This window comes from Hemiscyllium ocellatum, chromosome 36 (assembly GCF_020745735.1).
Source record: "Hemiscyllium ocellatum isolate sHemOce1 chromosome 36, sHemOce1.pat.X.cur, whole genome shotgun sequence".
Lineage (NCBI taxonomy): Eukaryota > Metazoa > Chordata > Chondrichthyes > Orectolobiformes > Hemiscylliidae > Hemiscyllium > Hemiscyllium ocellatum.
In genome coordinates, this window is record NC_083436.1 from 44,119,041 (window position 1) to 44,144,057 (window position 25,017).

At 44.3% G+C, this 25,017-nt stretch overlaps 1 protein-coding gene across 1 annotated transcript; it reads left to right on the forward strand.

Annotated features, from left to right (window-relative positions):
- Nucleotides 1-2,330: 2,330 nt before the first annotated feature.
- LOC132833416 (proepiregulin-like) lies at nucleotides 2,331-23,102 on the forward strand. Its single transcript, XM_060851660.1, has 5 exons — nucleotides 2,331-2,564; nucleotides 11,325-11,411; nucleotides 14,410-14,533; nucleotides 15,722-15,868; nucleotides 18,831-23,102. Exons 1-5 carry the CDS (start codon nucleotides 2,333-2,335, stop codon nucleotides 18,967-18,969), a joined length of 729 nt encoding a protein of 242 aa, XP_060707643.1. The 5' UTR covers nucleotides 2,331-2,332; the 3' UTR covers nucleotides 18,970-23,102.
- The last annotated feature ends 1,915 nt before the right edge of the window (nucleotides 23,103-25,017 follow it).

The following is a 25,017-nucleotide window of genomic DNA, read 5'->3' on the forward strand; positions in this document are numbered from 1 at the left end:
TGGGTAACTGTTTGTGTGGAGTTTGTAAATTTTCCCCGTGTCTGCTTGGGTTTCCTCCGGGTAATCCAGTTTCCTCCCTCAGTCTAAAGATATGCAGGTTAGGTGGATTGGCCAAGCTAAACTGCCCATTATGTTCAGGGGTGTGTTGGTTAGTCATAATGAATGTGGGGTTAAAGGAATTTGGTAGGGGGTGGATCTGGGTGGGATGCACTTTGGAGGACTGGTGTGGACACAAAGGGCTGAATGGCCTCTTTTCTCACTGTTGGGATTCTATGATTCTTCAGAAAGTAATTTCTCCTCTTTGCTGTTTTAAATCTGCCACTTCCTTATCTAAAACCATGACCTCTCATTCTAGATTACTCCAGAAGGGGAATCATTCTCCCTACATCTACTCAGTCAATCCCTTTGGGCATCTTATAGACCTCAATTAGATCTCCTCTCATTCTTCTAAACCCGCGGGAGAATAGTGCTGAACACTTCCATTTCCCTTCATAAGACAACGTTAAAAATCACACAACACCAGACTCCTTTTGAAGTGAGGAATCTCCTCACTTACTTCCACACTGCTTTATATGGGCTCTACATTCAGCAACCCTGCTGTGCTTTTCCAGCAACACATTTTTCAGCTCTGATCTCCAGCACCTGCAGTCCTCACTTTCTACATTCAGCGGAGTCAAGATTTTAAAAGTCTCATTTTCTCCATCACTGTCACCTCCTCCAGCCCCTACACCCTCTTCCTATCTCTGTCACCTCCTCCAGTCCTGACACCCCCTCCCTGTCTTGTCACCTCTCCAGCACCTCCAGCCCCACAGCCCTCTACACTGCCTACCCTAACCTTCTTCATGTTAAGCACTTCACCACTGATGGATGTGCCTTCATGGCCTGGTCCCCAATCACAGGGCAGGACTTATACACGGAATGGCCAGGACCTGGGGAGTGTGCTGAACAAAGAGAGCAGTTCATAGCTCCTTCAAAGTGGAGTTGCAGGTAGATAGGATAGTCAGAGAGTCATAGAGTCATAGAGATGTACAGCCCGGAAACAGACCCTTCGGTCCAACCCGTCCATGCCGACCAGATATCCCAACCCAATCTAGTCCCACCTGCCAGCACCCTGCCCATATCCCTCCAAACCCTTCCTGTTCATACATCCATCCAGATGCCTCTTAAATGTTGTAATTGTACCAGCCTCCACCACTTCCTCTGGCAGCTCATTGTGATAGAAGGTATTTGCCTTTATTGGTCAGAGTATTGAGTACAGGAGTTGGGAGGTAGTGTTGTGGCTGTACAGGATGTTACTTAGGCCACTGTTGGAATATCGTGTGTTGTTCTGGGCTCCCTGCTATAATGAAGCTTGAAAGGGTTCAGAAAAGATTTACAAGGATGTTGCCAGGGTTGGAGGATCTGAGCTACAGGGAGAGGCTGAACAGGCTGGGGCTGTTTTCCCTGGAGCGTCAGAGGCTGAGTGGTGACCTTATAGAGGTTTACAAAATTATGAGGGGCATGGATAGGATAAATAGACAAAGTCTTTTCCCTGGGGTTGGGGAATCCAGAACTAGAGGGCATAGGTTTAAGGTGAGAGGGGAAAGATATGAAAGAGACCAAGTGGGCAACTTTGTCACACAGAGGGTGATATGTGTATGGAATGAGCTGCCAGAGGAAGTGGTGGAGGCTGGTATAACTACAGCATTTAAAAGGCATCTGGATGGGTATATGAATAGGAAGGGTTTGGAGGGATATGGGCCGGGTGCTGGCAGGTGGGACTAGAATGGGTTGGGATATCTGGTCAGCATGGACGGGTTGGACTGAAGGGTCTGTTTCCGTGCTGTACATCTCTATGACTCCGCAATTCCTTCCAGTAACCTCTCATCTTCTGTCTCATCTCAACATCCCTGAAAACCTACTCCACAGAACTAACGTTTCAGTAAAGTACCCCGAATTTGTGGCTGAGTGGAAAACTAGATTCGGTAAAGGGTCCAGTGAAACGCTGTGATGCAGTAAAGGTGCTATATAAATGCAATTGTTGTCACCTGGCTCGTTTCTCTGTTGCACATTGGAAGTAAACCATTGAGAGTGGGTTGTATTACTTTTGTTTTAAACATATTTTGATGTGACCGACGTGATTTCGGAGAGTTTGCTGATTTGACAGACAGCTGCAGACGACAATTCGGTGAGAGCTGTTGGCTGTGGGTTCGATTCCCACTGGGGAAATGCAGAATCTTTCAACTTCACTGTCCCTGAGTAGTAGCTATGCTGTTTGTTCCGGATCAGTATGTTGATACACGCAAAGGAAATAAGCAATTTCCATACTACAGGGGTGAATATTACAATCAGAATGGTTTACACTGTTACTGGTGTAGCAATTTCCGGTGTAATTGACCTGAATGCAAATACCTGCACTACTAAAAGTAGGCAGGGCCTGGGACAACGGCACTCAGCAAAAGGCACAGAAATCCTTCCCTGTGCGGGAGTGGTTCAGGAGTGCTGCAGTGTCTGTCTCTCTCTCTCTCTCCTCTTACCCATGGCCAACTGCACCTGCTCGATGTGGTCTCTGCTCCTTCTCCCAGGTAAGGGCTGGGGCTGTTTTGTGAAGATGCCCACAACAGGGTACATGGACTAAGTTATAACCGAAAGAACTGTGGATGCTGTAAATCAGAAACAACAGCAGAGCTGGCTCAGCTGGTCTGGCCTGGGGACAGGGTCAGACAGGGTCTGGGGGTTCCCTGGGGGGGACTGCACCTCCCTGCCTGGCTCTGCCTGGGCGAGATGGGCAGAGAGGGAGAGTCAACACTTTTTCGGGGATCCCCTACGTTGAAGATCCAAGTTCTAAACTTTAATGTCTTGTTTGGATATTGAAAGGGTTGGCACAAGACGGTGTTCCCTTCCACTTGGGGAGTGGGTGGGGGGTTTACTGGACGGCTATGACCCATCTCTATCTCACCTTTCATTCAGGGAGACCGGAGTCTGTTTAACACAACTTGTCTCCCCTGAGTAAAACACACAAGTCCCTGTGTGTCCCAGACTGAGTTTTACTGAGATCGCATGTTTCATGAAATCTGTAGTTTAAAGTTTAAAACCTACTGTGCTCTCCCAGAGAAACGGGGGGCGGGGACTTTACATTTACCTAGCGCCTCTCTGGACTAACGAATGCTTTCCAGTGCGTGACTTTTAAAGCGTTGTTGCTTGTGGAGAGTTGGAAGCTCCCACAGAGTGAATGAGATCAGAGATTGGATTGGCTTTGGCAAGGTGGGTAAGGGATAGACTTACTGACCATCTCCCTGTTCCGGGAACAGCGCCCAGGCTGATGAATGTTCACCCAGAGAGCAGGTGTACTGGCTTATTGACTCCAACAGTGCAGCATTCCCTCTGGATTAAATCTGCGTGCATTCCTCTAAGCCTGGCTCATAAAGTCATACAGCACGGAAACAGACCCTTCGGTCTAACCAGTCTGTGATGACCATAATCCCAAACTACACTAGTCCCACCTGCCTGCGCTTGGCCCATGTCCCTCCAAACACTTCCTATTCATGAACTTATCCAAATGTTTTTTAAATGTAACTGTACCCACATCCACCACTTCCTCTGACAGTTCATCAAACCACTCTGTGTTTAAAAATACAATTGCCTCTCATGTCTTTTTTAAAATCTTTCTCCTCTCACCTTAAAAATATGCCCCTAATCTTGAAATTCCCTGCCCTCGGGAAATGGCACCGACCATTACCTTATCTAGGGCCCTCATGATGTTATTAACCTTTATGAGGTCACCCCTCAACCTTCTACGCTCCAGTGAAAAAGGTCCCAGTTTATCCAGCCTCTCCTTATAACTTGTGTCACCTCAGCTTCCTTCAGCCACCTGAGCTCTTGAAGGTGTGCAATTCCCTCCCTGAACATCTCCTGCTCTCATCTTTGCTGTCTCTTTCTTTAAATTTCTAATGAAAATCTCTTTGTTTGCCTGGGCTTTTGCTCTTCTGTCCTAATGTATCTTTCTGTGGCTCATATCCATCTTTAGTCTGAAAACTCCCCTGATCAGTGACTATGGATATTTTCCTATATTAAGTTAGCTATTTAACTGCGAGTTGTTGTTGTTGCATCAATAGTTTATCTTATTTTGAATTTTGATGGTCTTTCTTTTTCCCAGTAAACATTTTCTAACAATGTTTCGGTTTTCAAACTTGTTGATGATACTAAAGTAAGGGACCTAACAGTGACAGAAACGATGAAAAGGCAAGTTTTAAATTTACCACAAAAATGATCAGCTTTGCTGTGTGCACTTTGGGACATCCTGGTGTTGTGGAAGGTTCTGGTTAAGTGCAATTTTGTAGCGCCTTCACAACAAAAGCAGAGTATGGCAGATGCTGGAGATCTCAACCCCAGCAAAAAGCCCCCAAAAAAGTGCTGGAAATGCCCAGCAGACCAGGCAGTGTCTATGGAGAGAGGAGTGTTTCAGAAACAGGGAGAGAGTGAATGACCCTTGTCACATCATGATCTCAATTCATTTGAAATAATAATGTTTTTTTTATATTTTGTTAACGCTGATAAGTCCACCCCTTAGCTACCTTCCTCTGAGAGAGTAGTTTTGAGATTTTGCGATTTTTATTCCTCCTAACTCAATCATTTTATCATCAGGGTTAGTGTTTTTTCCATCCTCTCTACGATGTCTGTACATCACCTTGTGAAATAATGTTTGCTCACAATATTCTATCTCTGCTTTCTGTCCTGTGCTGCCAAACCGCTCAGTGACTCCTGATGGACGGAGCAAAACATTCCTGAACTCTATTCATAACTGTGGCACTTTTACTCTTTTGTGATAGTGCTTCCATTGTTATGTTCACTGTTACATCCAGATCGTTATTCAGATCTCTCTGGACTCAGATTATTTTCTTTAGATTTATGACGCACTTTATACAGCTATGTATGTCAATGTGTATTACTTCACCTTTAAATAGAAGCCTCCATCAGTTATGTTGCCATTCAATCGCATGACTCACTTGTGAGGTCAGTTGCAAAATCTATTTGTTCCATTCAATTGCAAAATCCTTGATCTATATTCTCAATTTAAACTGGAGGAACAGCTTCAAATTTAGCAGTTTCCAGATTCAACATTGAGATCAACAATGTCTCAGATCATAATCACCACTCTCGTTCTTTTCAGGCCTGCTGTTGCTATCTACACCTCCTCCAAACCCACCTTGTTCCATTCCCCAGCTCTTCTGCCCTTCAGTATAACCTATCCTGCCATTCTCTATCGTAGCTGAAAATGTGTTGCTGGAAAAGCGCAGCAGGTCAGGCAGCATCCAAGGAGCAGGAGAATCGACGTTTCAGACATGAGCCCTTCTTCTTTCGGGCTCATGTCCGAAACGTCGATTCTCCTGTTCCTTGGATGCTGCCTGACCTGCTGCGCTTTTCCAGCAACACATTTTCAGCTCTGATCTCCAGCATCTGCAGACCTCACTTTCTCTATCGTAGACCTTCTCTTTTATTCACCCACCCCCATCTCCTTGTTTTGCTTCAAATTCTGGTGAAAGACTGTTGATGTTGGACTGGAGTTTCCTGTTGGCTTCGGGACATTGATGTTGGAAGCACATGGGGGTTTGAAGTCTATGCTTCCCAGCATGAAATCAGCTGCTAATCCTCTCAGAAACATTGGCTGGTAACCTCCCCAATCCTCCCATTGGCTGGTACTCTCGCCAATCTGCCCATTGGCTGGTACTCTCCCCAATCCTCCCATTGGCTGGTACTCTCGCCAATCTGCCCATTGGCTGGTACCCTCCCCAATTCTCCCATTGGTTAGTACCCTCCCCAATCACCCATTGGCTGGTACTCTCCCCAATCTGCGCATTGGCCGGTACTCTCTCCAATCTGGATCAGTGGTGCTGAAAGAGCACAGCAGTTCAGGCAGCATCCAACGAGCAGCTCTCTCCAATCTGCCCATTGGTTGGTACCCTCCCAATTCTCTGATTGTCTTTTGCCTCCCCTAATTCCTCATTGGATGGTGCCAGCATCAAACCCCATTGGCTGATGGCCTTTGCAATCTCACATTGGCTGCTACCGTCCTCCAGCTCCTGCCTTTCCTGCAGTGGTCTCAGAGACAAAGAGCCTTAGTTTTGTGGAATGACAGGGAGAAGCTGGGCTTTTCTCCTTTGAGCAGGGAAATTAAGAGGAAATTTAATAGAGTAGACGGAGAGCTGCTGCTTTCAGAGGGTTAGAAGCCCGCATTGTTGGTTTTAAAGTGATTGGCAAAAAGAACCAAGGTAAATTCAAATCAGAGTAAGCTGCAAATGTGTTGCTGGTCAAAGCACAGCAGGCCAGGCAGCATCTCAGGAATAGAGAATGATGCTGCCTGGCCTGCTGTGCTTTGACCAGCAACACATTTGCAGCTGTGATCTCCAGCATCTGCAGACCTCATTTTTTACTCAAATCAGAGTAAGTTAGGGCAATCTGGAATGTTCCATCTGAAAGGCTGATAGAAGTGGATTCAATTGTAACTTTCAACAGGGAATGGTGAGATGGTGTGCCATTAGACTAGTAATCCAGAGACCCAAGGGTCACCACAGCATTAAACAAATCTGGACCATAACTTCAATAACTGTGACCCTGAACCTAGCATCCATTGCTGTAAAACCCATCTGGTTCACTAATGTCCTCAAGGGGAGGAATCTGCCATTCTCACCTGTGTAAGTCACCATAGTCTTACCAACCATGGGGCTGCTGTCTCATTAGAGAGAGAGACAACTGGTGGTAGTTTAACCTGAGGGTCACCAGACCTTAGACCAGGGGAAAGGTTGAGAACGAAAGTCCTTCATGGTGATGTCAGTCAGTGTGGGAATTTAACCCACACTGTCAGCATCACATTGCTTTACAAACCATCCATCCAGCCAACTGAGCTAACCCAATACCCCAATATGTGATTCCAGAGCTATTGCCCTTGGAAATGGCTGAGCAAGACTTTCACTGCAGGGGGCAATTAGCGATCGATATGGCAAAGCTGGTATTTATTGTCCACGAAAGAATAAAGAACAAGAAAACTAACCCAGAGCAGGGCATTACAAACCAAGAACAAAACTCCCAAGGCTTTGTTGACCGCATTCTGTGCAATAGTCTTGTTGCTACATGTGAGAAGCAAAGGAAAAAATGCCGCATTTTTATTTCTGTGAAGTGTTTGTGGAATGCAGAACTGCACCCACACAGAAATATTTACAACCTTCAACAACATGACAGCGGACATTGTGCTGAACCGAAAGCAAGTGATTGAGGGTCAATGATTATAATATAGGTGGGCACACGTCTTGGGAATGAAGGGCTGTTATGGCACAGTGGCAATGCCCCTTCCTCTAAGCCAGGAGACTGAGGTTCAAGCCCCTCCTGCTCCAGGAATATGATTTAGCAATATCTGTAAGGTTGAACATGACAATGCTGATAAGGGTTTTTGTGGTGCAGTGGTATGTCCCTACGTCTAAGCTAGGAGTCCAAGGTTCACATCCCACGTGCTCCATAGGTGTGTAATCACATTCTCTGAATAGTTTGAACAGAAAATATCGACATCTTGGGATTATGTTCGATACCATGTCATGAATTAAACTATCAATTCCAGGCATTATAGAATGTAACCCTTTGTTTAACATAGATAGCGGGACAGCCACATGAGGTGGACAGTGTTAGACTGGTACAGTGAGAAGTAGAGGGAGGGGGCTTGATGGATTCCAAACTCTGGCAAGGCCCAGATGGGCTGGATTGTTTCCAAGCTGCAACATGAGAAAAGGTCCCATAGACAGTCATTCATTCCAGGTCTCGGGGTATCACTGACTGGTGAATGGCCTCATCTAGTGGAATGGTCACACCGAGACCTGGCCAGCTCAGTAATGACAGACGCACAAAAGCCAAAAGCTGAAGCCTCCCACAGCTGAGGGGCTATTTCCCAGCTGCATTATCCCAGTGAAGAGATGATGCGACAGATAACCACACACTGAGCAGATACAAGCTCTGAATCATTTCAATGGTTTCACCGAACACCCATTTGAATTTTGACAGGAGATCAGTGCAAAGAGCTCATGGGATGTTTCACCATGGATATCCAATCCCTCTACACCTCCATCTGCCATGACCAGGGCCTCCAAGCCCTCCGTTTTTTCCTCTCCAGACGTCCCCAACAGTTCCCTTCCACTGACACTCTCATTCGTTTGGCCGAACTGCTCCTCACCCTTAACAATTTCTCCTTTGAATCCTCCCACTTCCTCCAGACCAAAGGGTAGCCATGGGCACACGTATGGGCCCCAGCTATGCCTGTCTCTTTGTTGGCTACGTAGAACAGTTGATCTTCCGTAATTACACCGGCACCACTCCCCACCTCCTCCTCCACTACATTGATGACTGCATTGGCCCCACCTCGTGCACCCGCGAGGAGGTTGAGCAATTCATCAACTTCACCAACACATTCCACCCTGACCTTAAATTCACCTGGACTATCTCTGACACCTCCCTCCCCTTCCTGGACCTCTCCATCTCCATTAATGATGACCAACTTGACACTAACATTTTTTACAAACCCACAGACTCCCACAGTTACCTGGATTACACCTCTTCCCACCCTACCTCTTGCAAAAATGCCATCCCCATATTCCCAATTCCTCCACCTCCGCCATATCTGCTCCCAGGAGGGCCAGTTCCATCACAGAACACACCAGCTGGGCTCCTTCTTTAGAGACCACAATTTCCCTTCCCATGTGGTTAAAGATGTCCTCCAACGCATCTCGTCCACATCCCACACCTCCGCCCTCAGACCCCACCCCTCCAACCGTTACAAGGACAGAACGCCCCTGGTGCTCACCTTCCACCCTACAAACCTTTGCATAAACCAAATCATCTGCTGACATTTCCGCCACCTCCAAAAAGACCCCACCACCAGGGATATATTTCCCTCCCCGCCCCTTTCTGCCTTCCGCAAAGACCGTTCCCTCCATGACTACCTGGTCAGGTCCATGCACCCCTACAACCCACCCTCCCATCCTGACACTTTCCCCTGCCACCGCAGGAACTGTAAAACCTGTGCCCACACCTCCTCCCTCACCTCTATCCAAGGCCCTAAAGGAGCCTTCCACATCCATCAAAGTTTTACCTGCACATCCACTAATATTATTTATTGTATCCGTTGCTCCCGATGCAGTCTCCTCTACATTGGGGAGACTGGGCGCCTCCTAGCAGAGCGCTTTAGGGAACATCTCCGGAACACCCACACCAATCAACCACACCGCCCTGTGGCCCAACATTTCAACTCCCCCTCCCACTCTGCCGAGGACATGGAGGTCCTGGGTCTCCTTCACCGCCGCTCCCTCACCACCCAACGCCTGGAGGAAGAACGCCTCATCTTCTGCCTTGGAGCACTTCAACCCCAGGACATCAATGTGGACTTCAACAGTTTCCTCATTTCCCCTTCCCCCACCTCACCCTAGTTCCAAACTTCCAGCTCAGCACTGTCCCCATGACTTGTCCGGACTTGTCCGACCTGCCTAGCTCCTTTTCCACCTATTCACTCCACCCTCCTCCCTGACCTATCACCTTCATCCCCTCCCCCACCCACCCATTGTACTCTATGCTACTTTCTCCCCACCCCACCCTCCTCTAGCTTATCTCTCCATGCTTCCAGCTCACTGCCTTTATTCCTGATGAAGGGCTTTTGCCTGAAATGTCGATTTCGCTGCTCCTTGGATGCTGCCTGAAATGCTGTGCTCTTCCAGCTGATCCAGAACAATGCAGCTCACCTAGTAGATGCTGCTGCTCCCACTGGGGTCTGGGTGGCACAGGGAAGGAATGTCTAAGGCAATGAATGAGGCATCAATTCTGGTTCAGCATCTGCAGTCATTATTTTTACCTCGTGGGATGTTAAACTTAGAATTGGGTTATGCAGAGTCACAGCAGACAGCATTTTACACAAAGGCTGATCAGTGTAATCCTGCAAATTACCCCAGTGAAGGGAGCCCTGAGTCTCGGCCTCACCTACAATGAGGGAGAGTAGCGACTCACATTATTGCTCAATTTTAAAGGTGTCCTCAAGGAGTGTACGAAATGGGCATGAGCACAAGTTTCAGCCTGACACGCCCATTACATTACTGAGGGAGTGCCGCACTGTCAGAGGGTCAGTGCTGAGGGAGCGCCGCACTGTCGGAGGGTCAGTGCTGAGGGAGTGCCGCATTGTCAGAGGGTCAGTGCTGAGGGAGTGCCGCACTGTTGGAGGGTCAGTGCTGAGGGAGCGCCGCACTGTCGGAGGGTCAGTGCTGAGGGATTGCTGCACTGTCAGAAGGTCAGTGCTGAGGGAGTGCTGCAGTGTCAGATGGTCAGTGCTGAGGGAGCACCGCACTGTTGGAGGGTCTGCGCTGAGGGAGTTACAGAGCTTGGGAGGGGTGTAGCGTCTGGAGGATGCTACAGAAATAGGGAGTGAGTGAAGCTGTGGGGGATTTGTAAAGGAAGATGATGATTTTTGAATCCTGATTTGTTTTAGAGGGAACCAGACTCTACACATTTGATCATTTTGAATTCACACTGTAGTCAGTCCGATTTACTGAAGTGCAGTTTTTGAGTAAATGGTGAAAAGATGCTTTCTGGAAGGTGAATAAATGTAAAAGGGGAAGTGGGATTGGCCAACATTGAGACACCTGGCTTGCTCCTGCAACAGATATCTCTCAGAGACATGATCTTTTTTACATCAAGGCTTAATCATTTTCAGCCAAATGTATGCAGCATGTTAGTATGCAAATAGTTTCCAACATGTCCATACAAAATTGGGACTGTCCCCTCAGGCAAATCCCATTGTTTAATAACATGCAAATCTAATGTCTGTCATGGAAACGTGCCTTTGGACACTGCACCCTCAGACCTGAGAAAGGTCACAGTGGGTCGAAACCCCATAGAGCTCTGTAGCATGAACCAGAGGGGAAAGGGGATTGTCTTAATACAATGAGTTACTGTAGCCTGGAACTTGCTGCCTGTCAGAGCCATGGGTGCAGATTCTGTGTTAGCTTTCCAAAGGGAAATTGAATAAGTACTAGAACAGGAATAAATGGAGGCTTCAAATGTGTGAATATTGAAGAGCTGTTTAAAAGAGTTGGCTAAGATGGAATGGGTCTAGATTAGAGTGGTGCTAGAAAAGCAAAGCACGTCAGGCAGCATCAGAGGAGCAGGAGAATCAATGTTTCGGGCTGAATGACTACTGTCTGGGCCAGATGATTCTAAATGAGGTGTTTTGGATATCCGAAAGAAATGGTCTGCCACAATCTCAAAATAAGCTTATCTTCTCACCTTTGACCTTGACAAATTTTGTCTCTTTTTTTCTACAGTGTTTTGTGTGTATCGCCTCTGTGACACTGCAACCATCATCCCAAGCTGTGTGCCTGGACAGCAGGGTGGTGAATGCAACAACACAGGTAAATAATTGATATTGTTCCCCCTTTTACACTTTGTTCGGTATCTCATTCACTCCTGGAGTTTAGTTTGAGAGAAGGATCCATTGCAAATGTTTGCTCTGTCTGATTGGCTGTCTCTCTGTCTCTGTCTCTGTCTGATTGGCTGTCTCTCTGTCTCTGTCTGATTGGCTGTCTCTCTCTTCAGTTCTGAAGAAGGGTCACTGGACTCGAAACGTTTAGCTGTGTTTCTCTCTCCACAGATACCGTTGAGTTTCTCCAGCAATTTCTATCTTCATTTCAGATTTCCAGCATCTGCAGTTCTTTGTCGGACATGCTGTGCTTGGAATGACAGACTGGATGTGGAGTCCAAAATGTGGCACTGGGAAAGCACAGCAAGTCAGGTAGCATCCGAGGAGCAGGAGAATCGATGTTTCGGGCTAATGCCCTTCATCAAGCAGTCCTCACTTTGGCCAAGACCGGATGTGGACCCAAGGAGACTGCCTTAGAATCCATAGCACCCTCTTTTTGTTTAAAGAAGAACAGGTTTCTCCAGGTGTCTCAGCTGAGGTCACTAAATCCAGATTGTTTGGCATTACCTCTTCCAAGGTGTGGGAACCTGCTCTGTGCATCTTCCTGCTACATTTCTATTAACATCTTGGACTAGCCGATCGAATTTGTATCACCTTCTGTCTAGGGATCAGCTACCTTTCCTTAAAACTGGACAAAGTGTGAAACCCCTGTACGTACAAAGAAGTTCCATGTTTTGGAATAAACAACAATAAACTTTACTGTAATATTATAATATTTATAAACACATTTATGCTGTAACACCCAGAACTAACCAAAGGTGACACACTGTGATTGAGCACATAGAGTCATAGAGATGTACCCATCCATGCCGACCAGATATCCCAACCCAATCTAGTCCCACTTGTCAGCAACCGGCCCATATCCCTCCAAACCCTTCCTATTCATATACCCATCCAGATGCTTTTTAAATGTTGCAATTATACCAGCCTCCACCACTTCCTCTGGCAGCCTATTCCATACACGCACCACTCTCTGCGTGAAAAATTTGCACCTTAAGTCTCTTTTAGATCTTTCCCCTCTCACCCTAAACCTATGCCCTCTAGTTCTGGGCTCCCCAACTCCAGGGAAAGGACATTGTCTATTTATCCTGTCCATGCCCCTCATGATTTTAAAAACCTCTATAAGGTCAACCCTCAGCTTCCAATGCTCCAGGGTAAACAACCCTAGCCTATTCAGCCTCTCCCTACAGCTCAAAGCCTCTAACCTCAACAACATCCTTATAAATCCTTTCTGAACCCTTTCAAGTTTCACAGTATCCTTCCTATAGGAAGGAGACCAGAATTACACACAATATTCCAAAAGTGGCCTAAGTAACGTCCTGTAGCACTGCAACATGACTTTCCAATTCCTATACTCCAAGCTCTGACCAGTAAAGGAAAGCATACCAAACGCCTTCTTCACTATCCTATCTACCTGTGACTCTACTTTCAAGGAACTATGAACCTGCACTCCAAGGTCTCTTTGTTCAGCAACACTCCCTAAGACCTTGTCATTAAGTGTTTAAGTCCTACTAAGATTTGCTTTCCTAAAATACAGCACCTTGCATTTATCTAAATTAAACTCCATGTGCCACACCTCAGCCCATTGGCTCATCTGATCAAGATCCTGTTGTAATCTAAGGTAACCTTCTTCCTGAAGAAGGGCTTATGCCCGAAACGTCAAATCTCCTGCTCCTTGGATGCTGCCTGACTTGCTGCACTTTTCCAGCAACACATTTTCAGCTCTGATCTCCAGCATCTGCAGACTTCACTTTCTCCTCGAAGATTTTAACCTTCTTCACTGTCCATTACACCTTCAATTTTAGTGTCATCCGCAAACTTACTTACTATACCTGTTATGCTCACATCCAAATCATTTATATAAATTATGAAAAGTAGTGGACCCAGCACCGATCCTTGTGGCACTCCACTGTCACAGGCCTCCAGTCTGAAAAACAACCCTCCACCACCACCCTCTGTCTTCTACCTTTGAACCAGTTCTGTATCCAAATGGCTAGTTCTCCCTATATTCCATGAGATCTAACCTTGCTAACCAGCCTCCGGTGGGGAACCTTGTCAAGCAGGAAACCTTAACTGCCAAATAGTAAATTTTGTCAAGGCAGATCCCATGGATTTCTCAGCAACTCCCAGATGTCAATCACATTGTGACATCAAACCTAACTAAACCCTTCACAAGGAATCATGATTCTTCATTTTTGACGTCCTGGTCTTAACTCCCTCAGGATGCACTCCATCAAACTCTGCCTGAATGATTGCTAATATTCTGGAATTTCACTTTCTTTTCTGTGGTCAGTGCTCCCCTGGATTTGGAAATTGCTCTCCAGCCCTTGCTCCCACATCCAACTCCAGTCCTTCAAAGGCAGTTAGTGTCATCACCAATGAATGATATTTTTCCTGAATTTTAATCTTGCTCGACTACACTAATTGACTCTGAGGACGTCTTTAGTACCTTTTCCAGAATCTCAACACACAGACCTGATGTAGTTCAGCCCCTTCTCAACAGATCGGTGAAACGGTAACACTGCTCACCATGAAATCTGCTCCTGACTCTCTCTCTCACACACTGCCTTACATTCTCTGACTTCTATTTTGACTAATTTATTGAAATCCTTGCAACAAGCTCCACCCTTGTTTCTTGGGAACATTGAATGTAATTAACATTTCAAACAGCCCAAAGTAGCAACGCCTTCAAACTCTCTGTTCCTTGAATATTAGTGTTTTTAAGAATTGCTGTTTAAACAGGTGAAATTGCATTCAACAAAGAGGATTTGGCTACAATTTTAGACCAACTGCACAGAAATGAGAAATGTCTCAGGATGCTTGTGTGTTTTTTGTTGTCCATGTTTTAACCCTCTAACTTAATTTCAAACACTAAGGATGTTTTACTTTAAGTTTGCTACTTGGCTAAAGCTTACTGTTTTATCAAACAGAGACAGCAGTTCTGACTTCCACAACCCCTGAGGTGAAAAGATCAAAGTGTCCACTTTCCATGGAAAATTATTGTCTTAATGGAGACTGTGTGTACATTCCACACGAAAACATTCACTACTGCAGGTGAGGACAAATTAAACATGGTGAACTAGTCTAATTCCTGTCCAGAATTGCTCAGTTGTACTAAATGCTGTGTGCAGCTGTTGTGAGCTCACAGGAGGGGAGAAACAGGAGTTAGCAAAGCTAACCATTTAGGTTCAAGATGACAACTGAGAGGCAGGTTTTGAACCCAAATTATCTTTGAGCATGTGACTATATTGACAATCTTATTGCCCGGTACACCTATTGATCTTCCAAGTGTTTCACAGCAATAGCACTGTTTTATTCAACAACATTTCTTCACACTCAGGAGAAAGTGAGCACTGCAGATGCTGAAGAGTGAAGAGTTGAAAAGCGTGGCATTGGAAAAGCGCAGCAGGTCAGGCAGCATCTGAGGAGCAGGAGAGCCGATGTTTTGGGCAAGAGCCGTTCATCAGGAATTCCTGATGAAGGATTTATGCCCGAAACGTCAACTCTCCTCGGATGCTGCCTGATCTGCTGTGCTTTTCCAGTGCCACGCTTTTCAACTCTGACTCTATTCTACAGCATCTCACTTCCTCCTCCTTCCACAAATCCAGCCTTTCATGAGCCAGCATTTCATATCGGGTTAAATGCACAATGTTGGAGACTGCGGGATCTGTAATTTGTACTAATTCTGTACAGGTCTGTTTTAGTAAGGAGATGGCATAGAAGATCAGCAGCAGTCAACCCCTGAGATAGTTCTCATTTCCATCCAGGTCGTCTGAAATTGGAACAAAATCCTTTTTTTTACTGCCTTCAATTGACACCATGTAAGCCAGCAATCTGTAAAAATTGTAACATTCAGGGAATAGAGAATCCCAAGGGATTGCCGCAGTTGACTTTTCCAAAATACTTTTAGTTTTAGTTACTTTTAGTATTTACAAGGAACTGGGGTGAGGCTTGTTTCAAAGAATTTAATAGGTCACTCACAACAGTTCATGGGAATGGTCCAGTTGTTCACAATTTCTGATTTTGCGCTTATTGTGTTAAAATACCTATAGAGGCATGAGATGCTAATGCAGATAGAAACAAGAGAGACTATTTAGCCCCTTAATTAAATCCTGGACAAACTAGGAATTAATTACACCCACCTGCATAAACACAGAAGGATGGAGCCCAGGGATTTCTCTGGCGAGTTGGTGGTAGGTGTGAGGAAGGCCTATGGTTAATTGTATAACTTTCCTCCTACAGGTGTGCTAAAGGTTACAGTGGTGCCAGGTGCATGCACCTTGAACTGGTCCGGCAACCAATGAGCAAGCGAGATGTGGCACTGACGGTGGCGATATTATTTCTTGTCGTTCTGGGCTTGATAATTGTCTCTTTCTTGATCTACAGCAGGTATTTATTGACTGCCCAGTCTTCAGAATCTAAACTATGACAATCCCTTGCTTTATTTAATTGCACAACAGAAAAATTGTCGAATTACATAAAATCGCCCAGGTTCAATTCCAGCCTCGGTCGATTGTCTGTGTGGAGTTTGCACATTCTCTTTGTATCTGCGTGGGTTTTCTCTGGGTGCTACAGTTTCCTCCCACAATCTAAAGATGTGCAGGTCAGGTGAATTGGCCATGCTAAATTGCCCATAGTGTCCAGGGATGTGTAGGTTAGGGGATGTAGGGTAGAGGAATGTGTCTGGGTGGGTTACTCTTCAGATGGTTGGTGTGGATGGATTGGGCCGAGAGAACTGTTTCCACATTGTAGGGATTCTAATTCCAACTCTAATTTACAGCACGGTATAAGTCCTTATCTGAACTAGTGTTTGCGTTCCATATGACCTCCTTTTATCCCATATCTCTCCCTATCAGTCTGTCCTTTTCCTACTTTTTATCCTATGTGAATATCCAGTTTTCCCCTTGAACATACCTACATTAGTCAGAGAAACATGGAAAATAGGAGCAAGATTAGACCATTTGCCCCTTTGAATGTTTTCTGCTATTCAGTATGACCATGGCTCATTCTCTAACTCAATACCGTGTTCTCTTTGTTTCCATATCTCTTGATGCCTTCAACATCTCAAAATTTATTCACCTCAACTTCCCATAAGAGCATAAGACCTTTAGACATAGGAATCGAAATTAGGCCATTTGGCCCATCGAGTCTGCTCTGCCATTCATACATGGCTGATAGGTTTTTCAACCCCATTTTCCCACTTTCTCCCCATAACCTTTGATCGCCTTGGCAATCAAGAACCTATCTCTCTCTGGCTTAAACACACTCAATGCCCTGGCCTCCACTGCCTTCTGTGGCAGTGAATTCCATCGATTCCCCACTCTCTGGCTGAAGAAGTTTCTCCTTATCTCCATTCTAAAATGTCTTCCCTTTACTCTAAGGCTGTGCCTTTGGGTCCTAGTCTCTCCTACCAATTGAAACAACTTCCCAATGTCCACTCTGTCCAGGCCATTCCCCATGGGAGCAAGTCCCACATTCTGATTGACCTATTGTCACGTGTATTCTCAACACTCTTTGGCTGAAGACATTTCCCTGAATTCCTGGTTAGATTTCTCCGGTGATTATCTGACATTGCTATTCTCTGGTTTTGCAGATAGGCATTTTAATTGCAGCTTCTGGGTTATATCTTGCCCTTAAAGCCTTGCTCACAAAGCTGGTGCACAGAGCTAATACTTTTGAAGCTTGCATTTTAGTCACACTGTTACTGTCTTTGAATTTCAAAGCATTTAGAAAGGACAGTTATTTGTCCTTTCCTTATAGTTTCAAAGTCTATGACATTCACCATCTAGAAATATGAGGACAGTAGAAATATGGGAATACCATCCCCTGCAAATTCCCCTCCAAGCCATTCACCATCCTGGCTTGGATATATGTTGCCGTTCCTTCAGTGTCACTGGGTCAAAATCCAGGAATTCCCTCCCTGAGGTTATTGTGGATCTACATACAGCACATGGACTACAGCACCTCAAGAAGGAATGTTCCTTATCACCTCTGGAAGGCAGATAGAACGAGCAATGAGAGTTGACCCAGCCAATGATGAACCTACGCCAAGAAGTGAATTAAAATAATGATCAGAAAGCCTTTTACCCTCTTTGTATAGTACACAGGCCTCAGATAAACATTCACATCAATTAAGATTCACATTAATGGTAGGGCTGATTCCTGTGTGGCCCAAGTGACCATAGAGATGTTAGCAACAGGAATGGAGCATTCAGCTCTCAAACCTGCTGTGCTATCCATGTGGTTCATTGTTGATTGGTATTTCAAATTTACCCACTGTTGACCCTTATCTCCTGATATCCTGCCTGAACAATATGCATCTCAGTTGAGAAACTCTAATGATGCGAACACTTTGAGGAGAGAGCGCTAGAGTCTCGCTTGCCTTTGTGTGGAAATTGCCTTTTTGCGATTTCAGTCCTGAATAGCCTGGTTCTAATTTTAAGATTATTTCCCTTTTTCCTGAATTCTATTAATCAGATGGAATCCCAATACAATCCACCTGAGATGGTAGGACTGATGTCTGAAGGAAGACTAAATCAGTTAGGACTATATTCACTGGAGTTGAGACGAATCAGGGGGACCTCATAGAAACCTATAAAATTCTTACCGGCCCAGACAGGGTCAGGACAGGAAGGATGTTCACAATGAGCAGGGAGGTTTGAACAAGGGGCCGCAGTCCAGTCTATGAAGTGAGCTGTTTAGGATTGAGATGAGGAGAAATGTCCTCACTCAGAGAGTGGGAAACCTGTGGAGTTCTTTGCCATAGAAAGTGTTTGAGGCAAAAACATTGAATGTTTTCAAGAAGAAATTATATATCGTTCTTCGGGCTAAAGGGATCAAAGGGGAGAAAGTGGGAACAGGGAATTGAGTTGGATGACCAACCCTGCTCATATTGAATAGCAGAGAAGGCTCAAAGGGCCGAATGGCCTACTCCTGTTCCTATCGCTATGCTTCCTTCCATTTGTACCTCCCCTTTATTAAATCTCTCCTCCACATTCTCTGCTTCAGGAAGAATAATTCCAATTTCTTGACGTCTATTCATTTAATCAAACTCCCTCATGCCTGGAACCATTTTCAGTAAATCTTTTCCAGTCTTGATCTTCTTTGTGAAAGGTGGTGTCTGGAATTGCACACAGGGTTGACGACAGGACCGCAATCAGTCATTTATAATGATGCTGCATAACCTCCTCATAAATTCTTTCTCTTTGACTATAAATGTGAAAGGTTTTCACAAGGATATGGTCTCCACCTCACTCAGTCCCCCTGTGCTGACAGCATGATTGTTCGCAGGCATAGGTTCTCCACTGAATATGTAACATGTTACAAGATATGTGTTTTTTTAATTTTACAGATTTAGTAAAAACAGATCTAAACATCAATCACAAGACACAAGAGAGAAAGATCCAACCAAAACTGAATCTAAAGAGTTGTTCTTGGGGCAGGATTCATTACCTCCAAGCGGAACATTTCACAACCTGCTCCACTGCTAAACACAGCCAGTAACTTGGAGAATGTAATATAAATGCATTGAAGAAACAGTGTGGCATTATGGGCTACTTTCAGCTGAAGGCATATTGGTGTCTGTGTATCCAAGACAAACCGTTTGAATTACTGTGAAAACCATTCCTTTCCTTTTATCCTCCTGTTTCTCACGAAGAAGTTGACTTCTTCAAGATTTCTGAGATGATTTTGTCCGTTGGCCTCCTCCCTTGAAGATGTGAGTTGTTTCTTAAGGTCTATCCCTTGGAATGAAGGAGCTCATATCCTGTTTGAACCATTGTGTCATTTAGTGACAATATGAGGGTGGAGGGACATATGTGTGTCAATACCATTCTGTTCCCTTCGCCATTATTTACACTTACAGCACTGTGGGTAAACCTTGAGAGAGGAGTCAGGACACTGGGAGATTTCCCCCTCTTACTGGGCTGAAATTGATCCACAGTGCTTGAACAAACTAAAACTATCAAAAATACATCAATATTCCACTGCTCTAGTTAACTTTAACTTTTCCTAATGTCAACTTCATTTTCAGTGCATAAAGATCAGAGTGCTTTTGTGTTTGGAGCAGTTTCCTGAAGGACCTAGATTTTAACACAAGATCACTCTCATTTCCTTTTCATCTTTTGTGACATGTTCATTGACAGTATTTATTCACAGCTATATATTTATGATGTACTCTGTTTTGCGACTGATAGACAAATTGCCTTGAACTCCAGCAGAGGGCAATGTTTCTTTAACTGACCTGAACCAGGGATTCAGAATCGGAAGTTTTCAGTTTGACCTGGGTCGGTGTTTGTTTCGTTTGGCTGAAAGTTTCAGAATTTTGACATGAGCCAAAAACAGACATCAAGTACAACTCCAATATTTCTCCAGATTACAGAAATAACTGATATTAACATTTTATAAGTTAAATACATATTTATTTATTAAGTACTTTAATACAACATTATAGCGAAGAGCGACAAGAGCCAACCGAAACTCAACTGAACGGTTTTAAAGAGGATTTACAAATAGAGGAAACTTTGCTTAAATCTTTGGCAGTAGCAGGACATGTTGGAGAAACTGTTAAGAGGTTGTAGGACCCTGAAAGAGCTCTTGTGGTGCAGTGGTAGTGTACTTTCCTCTGGATCCAACGGTCTGAGTTCAAGTCCCACCTGCTCCAGAGATGTGTCACAGCATTTCTGTACAAGTTGGCTCAAGAAACTGCAGGACCCTAGGCTCTATAAAGGGTGACATGGCGGACAAAAGCAGATAACTCCTGCCAAAATTTGGTAAACATTGTGCTGATCTCAACTGGAGTATTGTCTGATTCTGGACACCGTGCTTCAGGAATTACTGAAGATCTTGCAGAGGGGATTTACTAGAGTAGAACCAAAGCAGCGGGACCTTGATGCATGTAGATAAGGGGCTTTTGATGGATATATTAAACAGCATTAAGGATCTGCACAAATCACACAGAGACAATAGACTCTGGTGGTGCTGTAGGGACAGAGGTTAAAAGTGATTGATCAAAGAACCAGAGAGAAGGTGAGGAGAATGTTTGTTTTTCTTGTGATGAGACATGCTCTGCCTAAAGGATAATTAAGTGCACCTTCAATTAAAAGCTTTTGAAAGGGAAGCGGATAAAAATTAAAATGGCTATGGGGGAAAGAGTAGGAGAATGGGTCTAATTAGATAAATCTTCCAAAGAGTGAGCACATTGATGTTGGCTGGCTGGTCTCCCTCTGGTCTCCCACCTCTAATTAGAAAGGTGCACTTTTCAAATCCATGTTTCTGAAGGCGATCTACATTTGCTGGGATCACCGGTCAATCAGCGTTACAGAGTTTGTAAATCAGTCTCTGATCCACACTCTGTAACAGTATAATTCACTCTGTGATTACTGAAGCACCCGAACAATATGTTTCACTTGTTTATACCACATTGAAATTGGAGCAACATTCAATAATTTCTTGCCAGATGGAGGGTCAAAGGGTAGAGGGGTCAGATAGGAACATGGAGATCAGGTCAGCCAAGATCTTATCAAATGGCAGTGTAGACTAAAACGGTATTCCCTTAAGTCATGTGTTTTTGTTGGTATATGCTGTTTAGTAGATGTAATAGGAGCTATTGATACAATTCCCAGTGTCCTTATGGCACTATGGTCTGAAATTGAGTCTGTCCCATACTGGGCTGAATGAGTGACTGAAAAATCACCTTGAAATCCATTTTGTAATATTGTAAATAATAAAACTGTTTTAATCTAAAGGCTGGAATGAAATTGCAATTCTGGCAAGATATATGCAATATTTTTATGCTTTGATCATTTTGATATCTCAGAACAGAGGATTGCGGAGATCCAGTCTTTGAGTATGTTTAAGATATTGATAGATTTATGATTCCCAGTGATGTACAAAGTTATAGGGATTGATTGGATAAAAGGCCCCATAGTATTCTATCAGTCATAACCATTATTGATAGGGCAAACCTGATGGGCTGAATGGCTTACTCCTGTTCATACTCCTGTATGTACTTTCACCTCCTTGAACTTCACACACTAGAGGATAATATCTGATCTCTTTAATTACTGTCACTACAAAGAATTTTTAATCTATGGTGCTATAGACATCAACTAGGAGAAAGTGAGGACTGCAGATGTTGGAGATCAGAATTGAGAGTGTAGTGCTGGAAAAGCACAGCAGGTCAGGCAGCATCCAAGGAGCAGGAGAATTGACGTTTCGGGCATCAGGAATCAGTTGATGTATGTAGATAAATATTAGTGCTTTTTTTAAATTGGGTCTCTGAGGAGATGATTGACTATATGGAGTTATTGAGTATTTTGAAGGTGGAGGTAGATAGACCTGTGACCAATGAGAGAGTCAGTGCTCTCAGGGAGAGGTGAGAACATAGACTGGAGGCCACAATCCATTCAGCCCTAATCTTATTGAATGGTAAGGCAGATTTGAGGGCTGAATGGCCTGCTCCTAGTTTCTATGCGTATATTACATCACTTGTGGGCATTGAGGGAACTGAAGGAAGAATTGTTCAGCAGTAATTCTCAGGTTAGTGTAACGTGTGGTTAGGCTTGAGGGATGATCTCAGCTTTAGGGATCTGGCTGCCACGGGCTGGTTACTTTCCAACACACGGCATGCATCTTGAAGATTGCAGAGAGGTAGAGACAGTGACTGTCATTCTCTGTAACTAGACTATTAATGGGCCAAATTAAAGACCTTTTCATCATTCTGTCACTGGGCTGTTAACTTGCCAAATACTTATCTCGAAAGCAATCAGTGATGCATCGTTAGCTTGAATAATTCCCAGTGCCTTCCTAATTCTAGTCCCTTCCTTTGTCACCGTCTTACCTTCCAGTCCAGAGCTTCTTGGGGATCTGTTAGTTTTCTAACTCAAGAGAATTGGATCGTATTATGTTGGTATACGGTTTCCAGCATGGGAGTTAAGTTGGCTTGAGGCAAAGGAGTGAGAGAGAGAGAGAGAGCCAGGGTTGTTGGGCCCGGATCTGGGGTGGTGTGGGGGAATTGAGGGGTATCATTCCTGCTCCACCTGCCCGCTAGGAATGCTCCCCTCTGCCTGCCCTCCCCTTGCTGTCGCTGCCAGTTATCCGCAATGCAGGCTGACCACAGTTAAATACCTGCTGAGCAGGTTAAACTTGATCTTTGACAGCATACTTAAAATGCCAATCGGGCTCCCATCCCACACGAGGAAGGGCCAGAATTCAGGAGTTGCAGCATTTTTGGGGGAAAATAAACCGCATTCAAATTCAATCTCACCCCCTCCCTAGTGCTAAATCAAGCTGCCCACCATCCCCGCCCCCCCCCCCTCCAATTTTATCAAAGTATGTGCCAAATTCTTAATTTAATATTGGAGAACCAGCATACTGCAGGAGTTGGCTAGAATACCTTTACTCAATTGCATTTTTCATGAAATTTCTTGTTTTAATTTTTTTGTTTCTATACCTTAAATATTTAGTATTTATTTATCATCAACATCCAATGAAGTGTCTCAAAAGAAAAATACTGCAGATGCTGGAAAATATCTAGTAAAATTGCATGATGGGAACATTCAAGTTATTTTTATTATGATTTCAAAAGTTGAAGCAATCTATGTGCGGTTATTTTTGTTGTAATATTTCTGTGCTGAATTTTTCAGTTAAAGTATGATTTGTTTAATAAATTTATTTTAAAATGTGAATGTGGTGGTGTCTGACTAATCTGTATCATCACTGATAGTCTTTGCAGAGTTACTGGTTGGAGACAGAACCGTTCTAGGTCAGTCTGAGCCTTAGGGTCAGGTTAGACAATCAGGGAAGAGTGAACAGGCTGGCCTTGTTCCTTCTAGAAAATGGAAGCCAAGGGCTGACCTGATCATAAGACAATAAGAAACAGGAGTGAGCCATTCAGCCCCTCAAGCCTACTCTGCCATTCTATAGATTCGTGGCTGATCTGCCATTCCTCACATCCACTTCCCTGTCCTTTCCCAGTAACCCTTGATTCCCCGACTGATAGATAGATTCTTTATCACACGGGTGTTTGAAATTGTGAAAAAGGTTGACAAGGACTTTGCAGAGAAATGGTTTCCACTTGTGAGAAGTCCAAATTTAGTAATATAAGACTATCTGACATCAGCCGGAAAATTCTCTTTACCCAGAGAGCGGTGAGTAAGGGGAACTCACTCTGACAGGGAGTGGTTGAGGTGAATTATGTAGATACATTTAAGGGGCGGGTGAATAAACATGAGCAGAATCAAAGACAAGGATATGGTGATTATGGTGATATGTGGAGAGTGGGAGAAGGCTCATGTGGAGCTGAAACACTTGCATAGAGTAGATGGGCCAAATGGCCTGTTTCTATGCTGCATGATTTTATGTAATATGTGAATGTATTGAAGTCTGTTGGTTCACTATCTTGAGTGAATGGTGAGGTATGGAGGGTACTGTCATATAGTGTTTAATAGAAATGTAATGGTGTACTGAATGGAAATGCATGAATTTCAATGTGGCAAAGCACACATATAAATATTTATACAAATGTGTATGGTATCAGGGAGAGAGCAAGGATAGTGGGAACAACAGAACAGCATGTTCAAAGAGCCACCACAGTAATAATGGAGCAGATAGCCTCCTCTGTCCTGGAGATAGTTAATGATTCTATAACAACAGTCCTATTAATTAAACTAAGAAAGTATGTTTGGAGCATGAAGCTTTAAGAAGATGAAAAATCCATAGGAAGTGTCAATTTTCCACTACTGTAAATTGACATGTGTGTGTGTATATATATATATATATATATACATACACACACACACACACACACACACAGACACACACACACGCATGGACATACATGTACTACATGCACTACATGCACTAATATACATGTACACAAAGCAACATAATAATTAACAAATAAAATATTTATCTTTTTGAAGTAGTTTTGAATTCTGCAGCCTGTTAGATACCTTTCTATCTCAGTCCTCCCTTAATCCAGAGCAGAAATCAGGAGCCTCCTCTGATTCACCTCCAATCTAATCACATCCTTCTGGGAGTAAAAACTGCCTACAATATTTGAGATGCAGTCTCGCCAGTACCATGAATAAATGAAATATAGCATCTTTATTTTTATGTTCAATTCCTCTCATAAAAATGATAGCATTCCATCAGCCTTCCCAATTCCATGCTGTACCTGCGTACTAACACTTTGTGACTCACACACCAGATCTCTCTGCACCTCAGCGTTCTGCAGTCCTTCGCTGTTTAAGTAAGTCTCTGCCTCTTCATTCTTCCTGACAAAACCAACACATACACACTTTGAAGCAACTGCCGGATTTGTGCCCACTCCATCAGCCTATCGATATCCCCAGTGGCTTGGTGGTTAGCACTGCTGTAGTAGAGCACCAGGGATCCAGGTTCGATTCCAGCCTCGGGTGACTGTGTGAAGTTTGCACGTTCTCCCCATGTCTGCATGGGGTTTCCTCCCAAAGACTAGGTGAACTGTCCATACTAAATTGCCCATAGTTTTCAGGGTGCTGGGTAGGCTAGGTCCA

Coding starts and splice junctions, on each gene's coding strand:
- LOC132833416 (XM_060851660.1), top strand. CDS start 2,333: ATGGTTTACACTGTTACTGGTGTAGCAATTTCCGGTGTAATTGACCTG. Junction 2,565..11,324: donor GTCTCTGCTCCTTCTCCCAG/GTAAGGGCTGGG, acceptor TTTTTTCTACAG/TGTTTTGTGTGTATCGCCTC. Junction 11,412..14,409: donor TGGTGAATGCAACAACACAG/GTAAATAATTGA, acceptor TTTATCAAACAG/AGACAGCAGTTCTGACTTCC.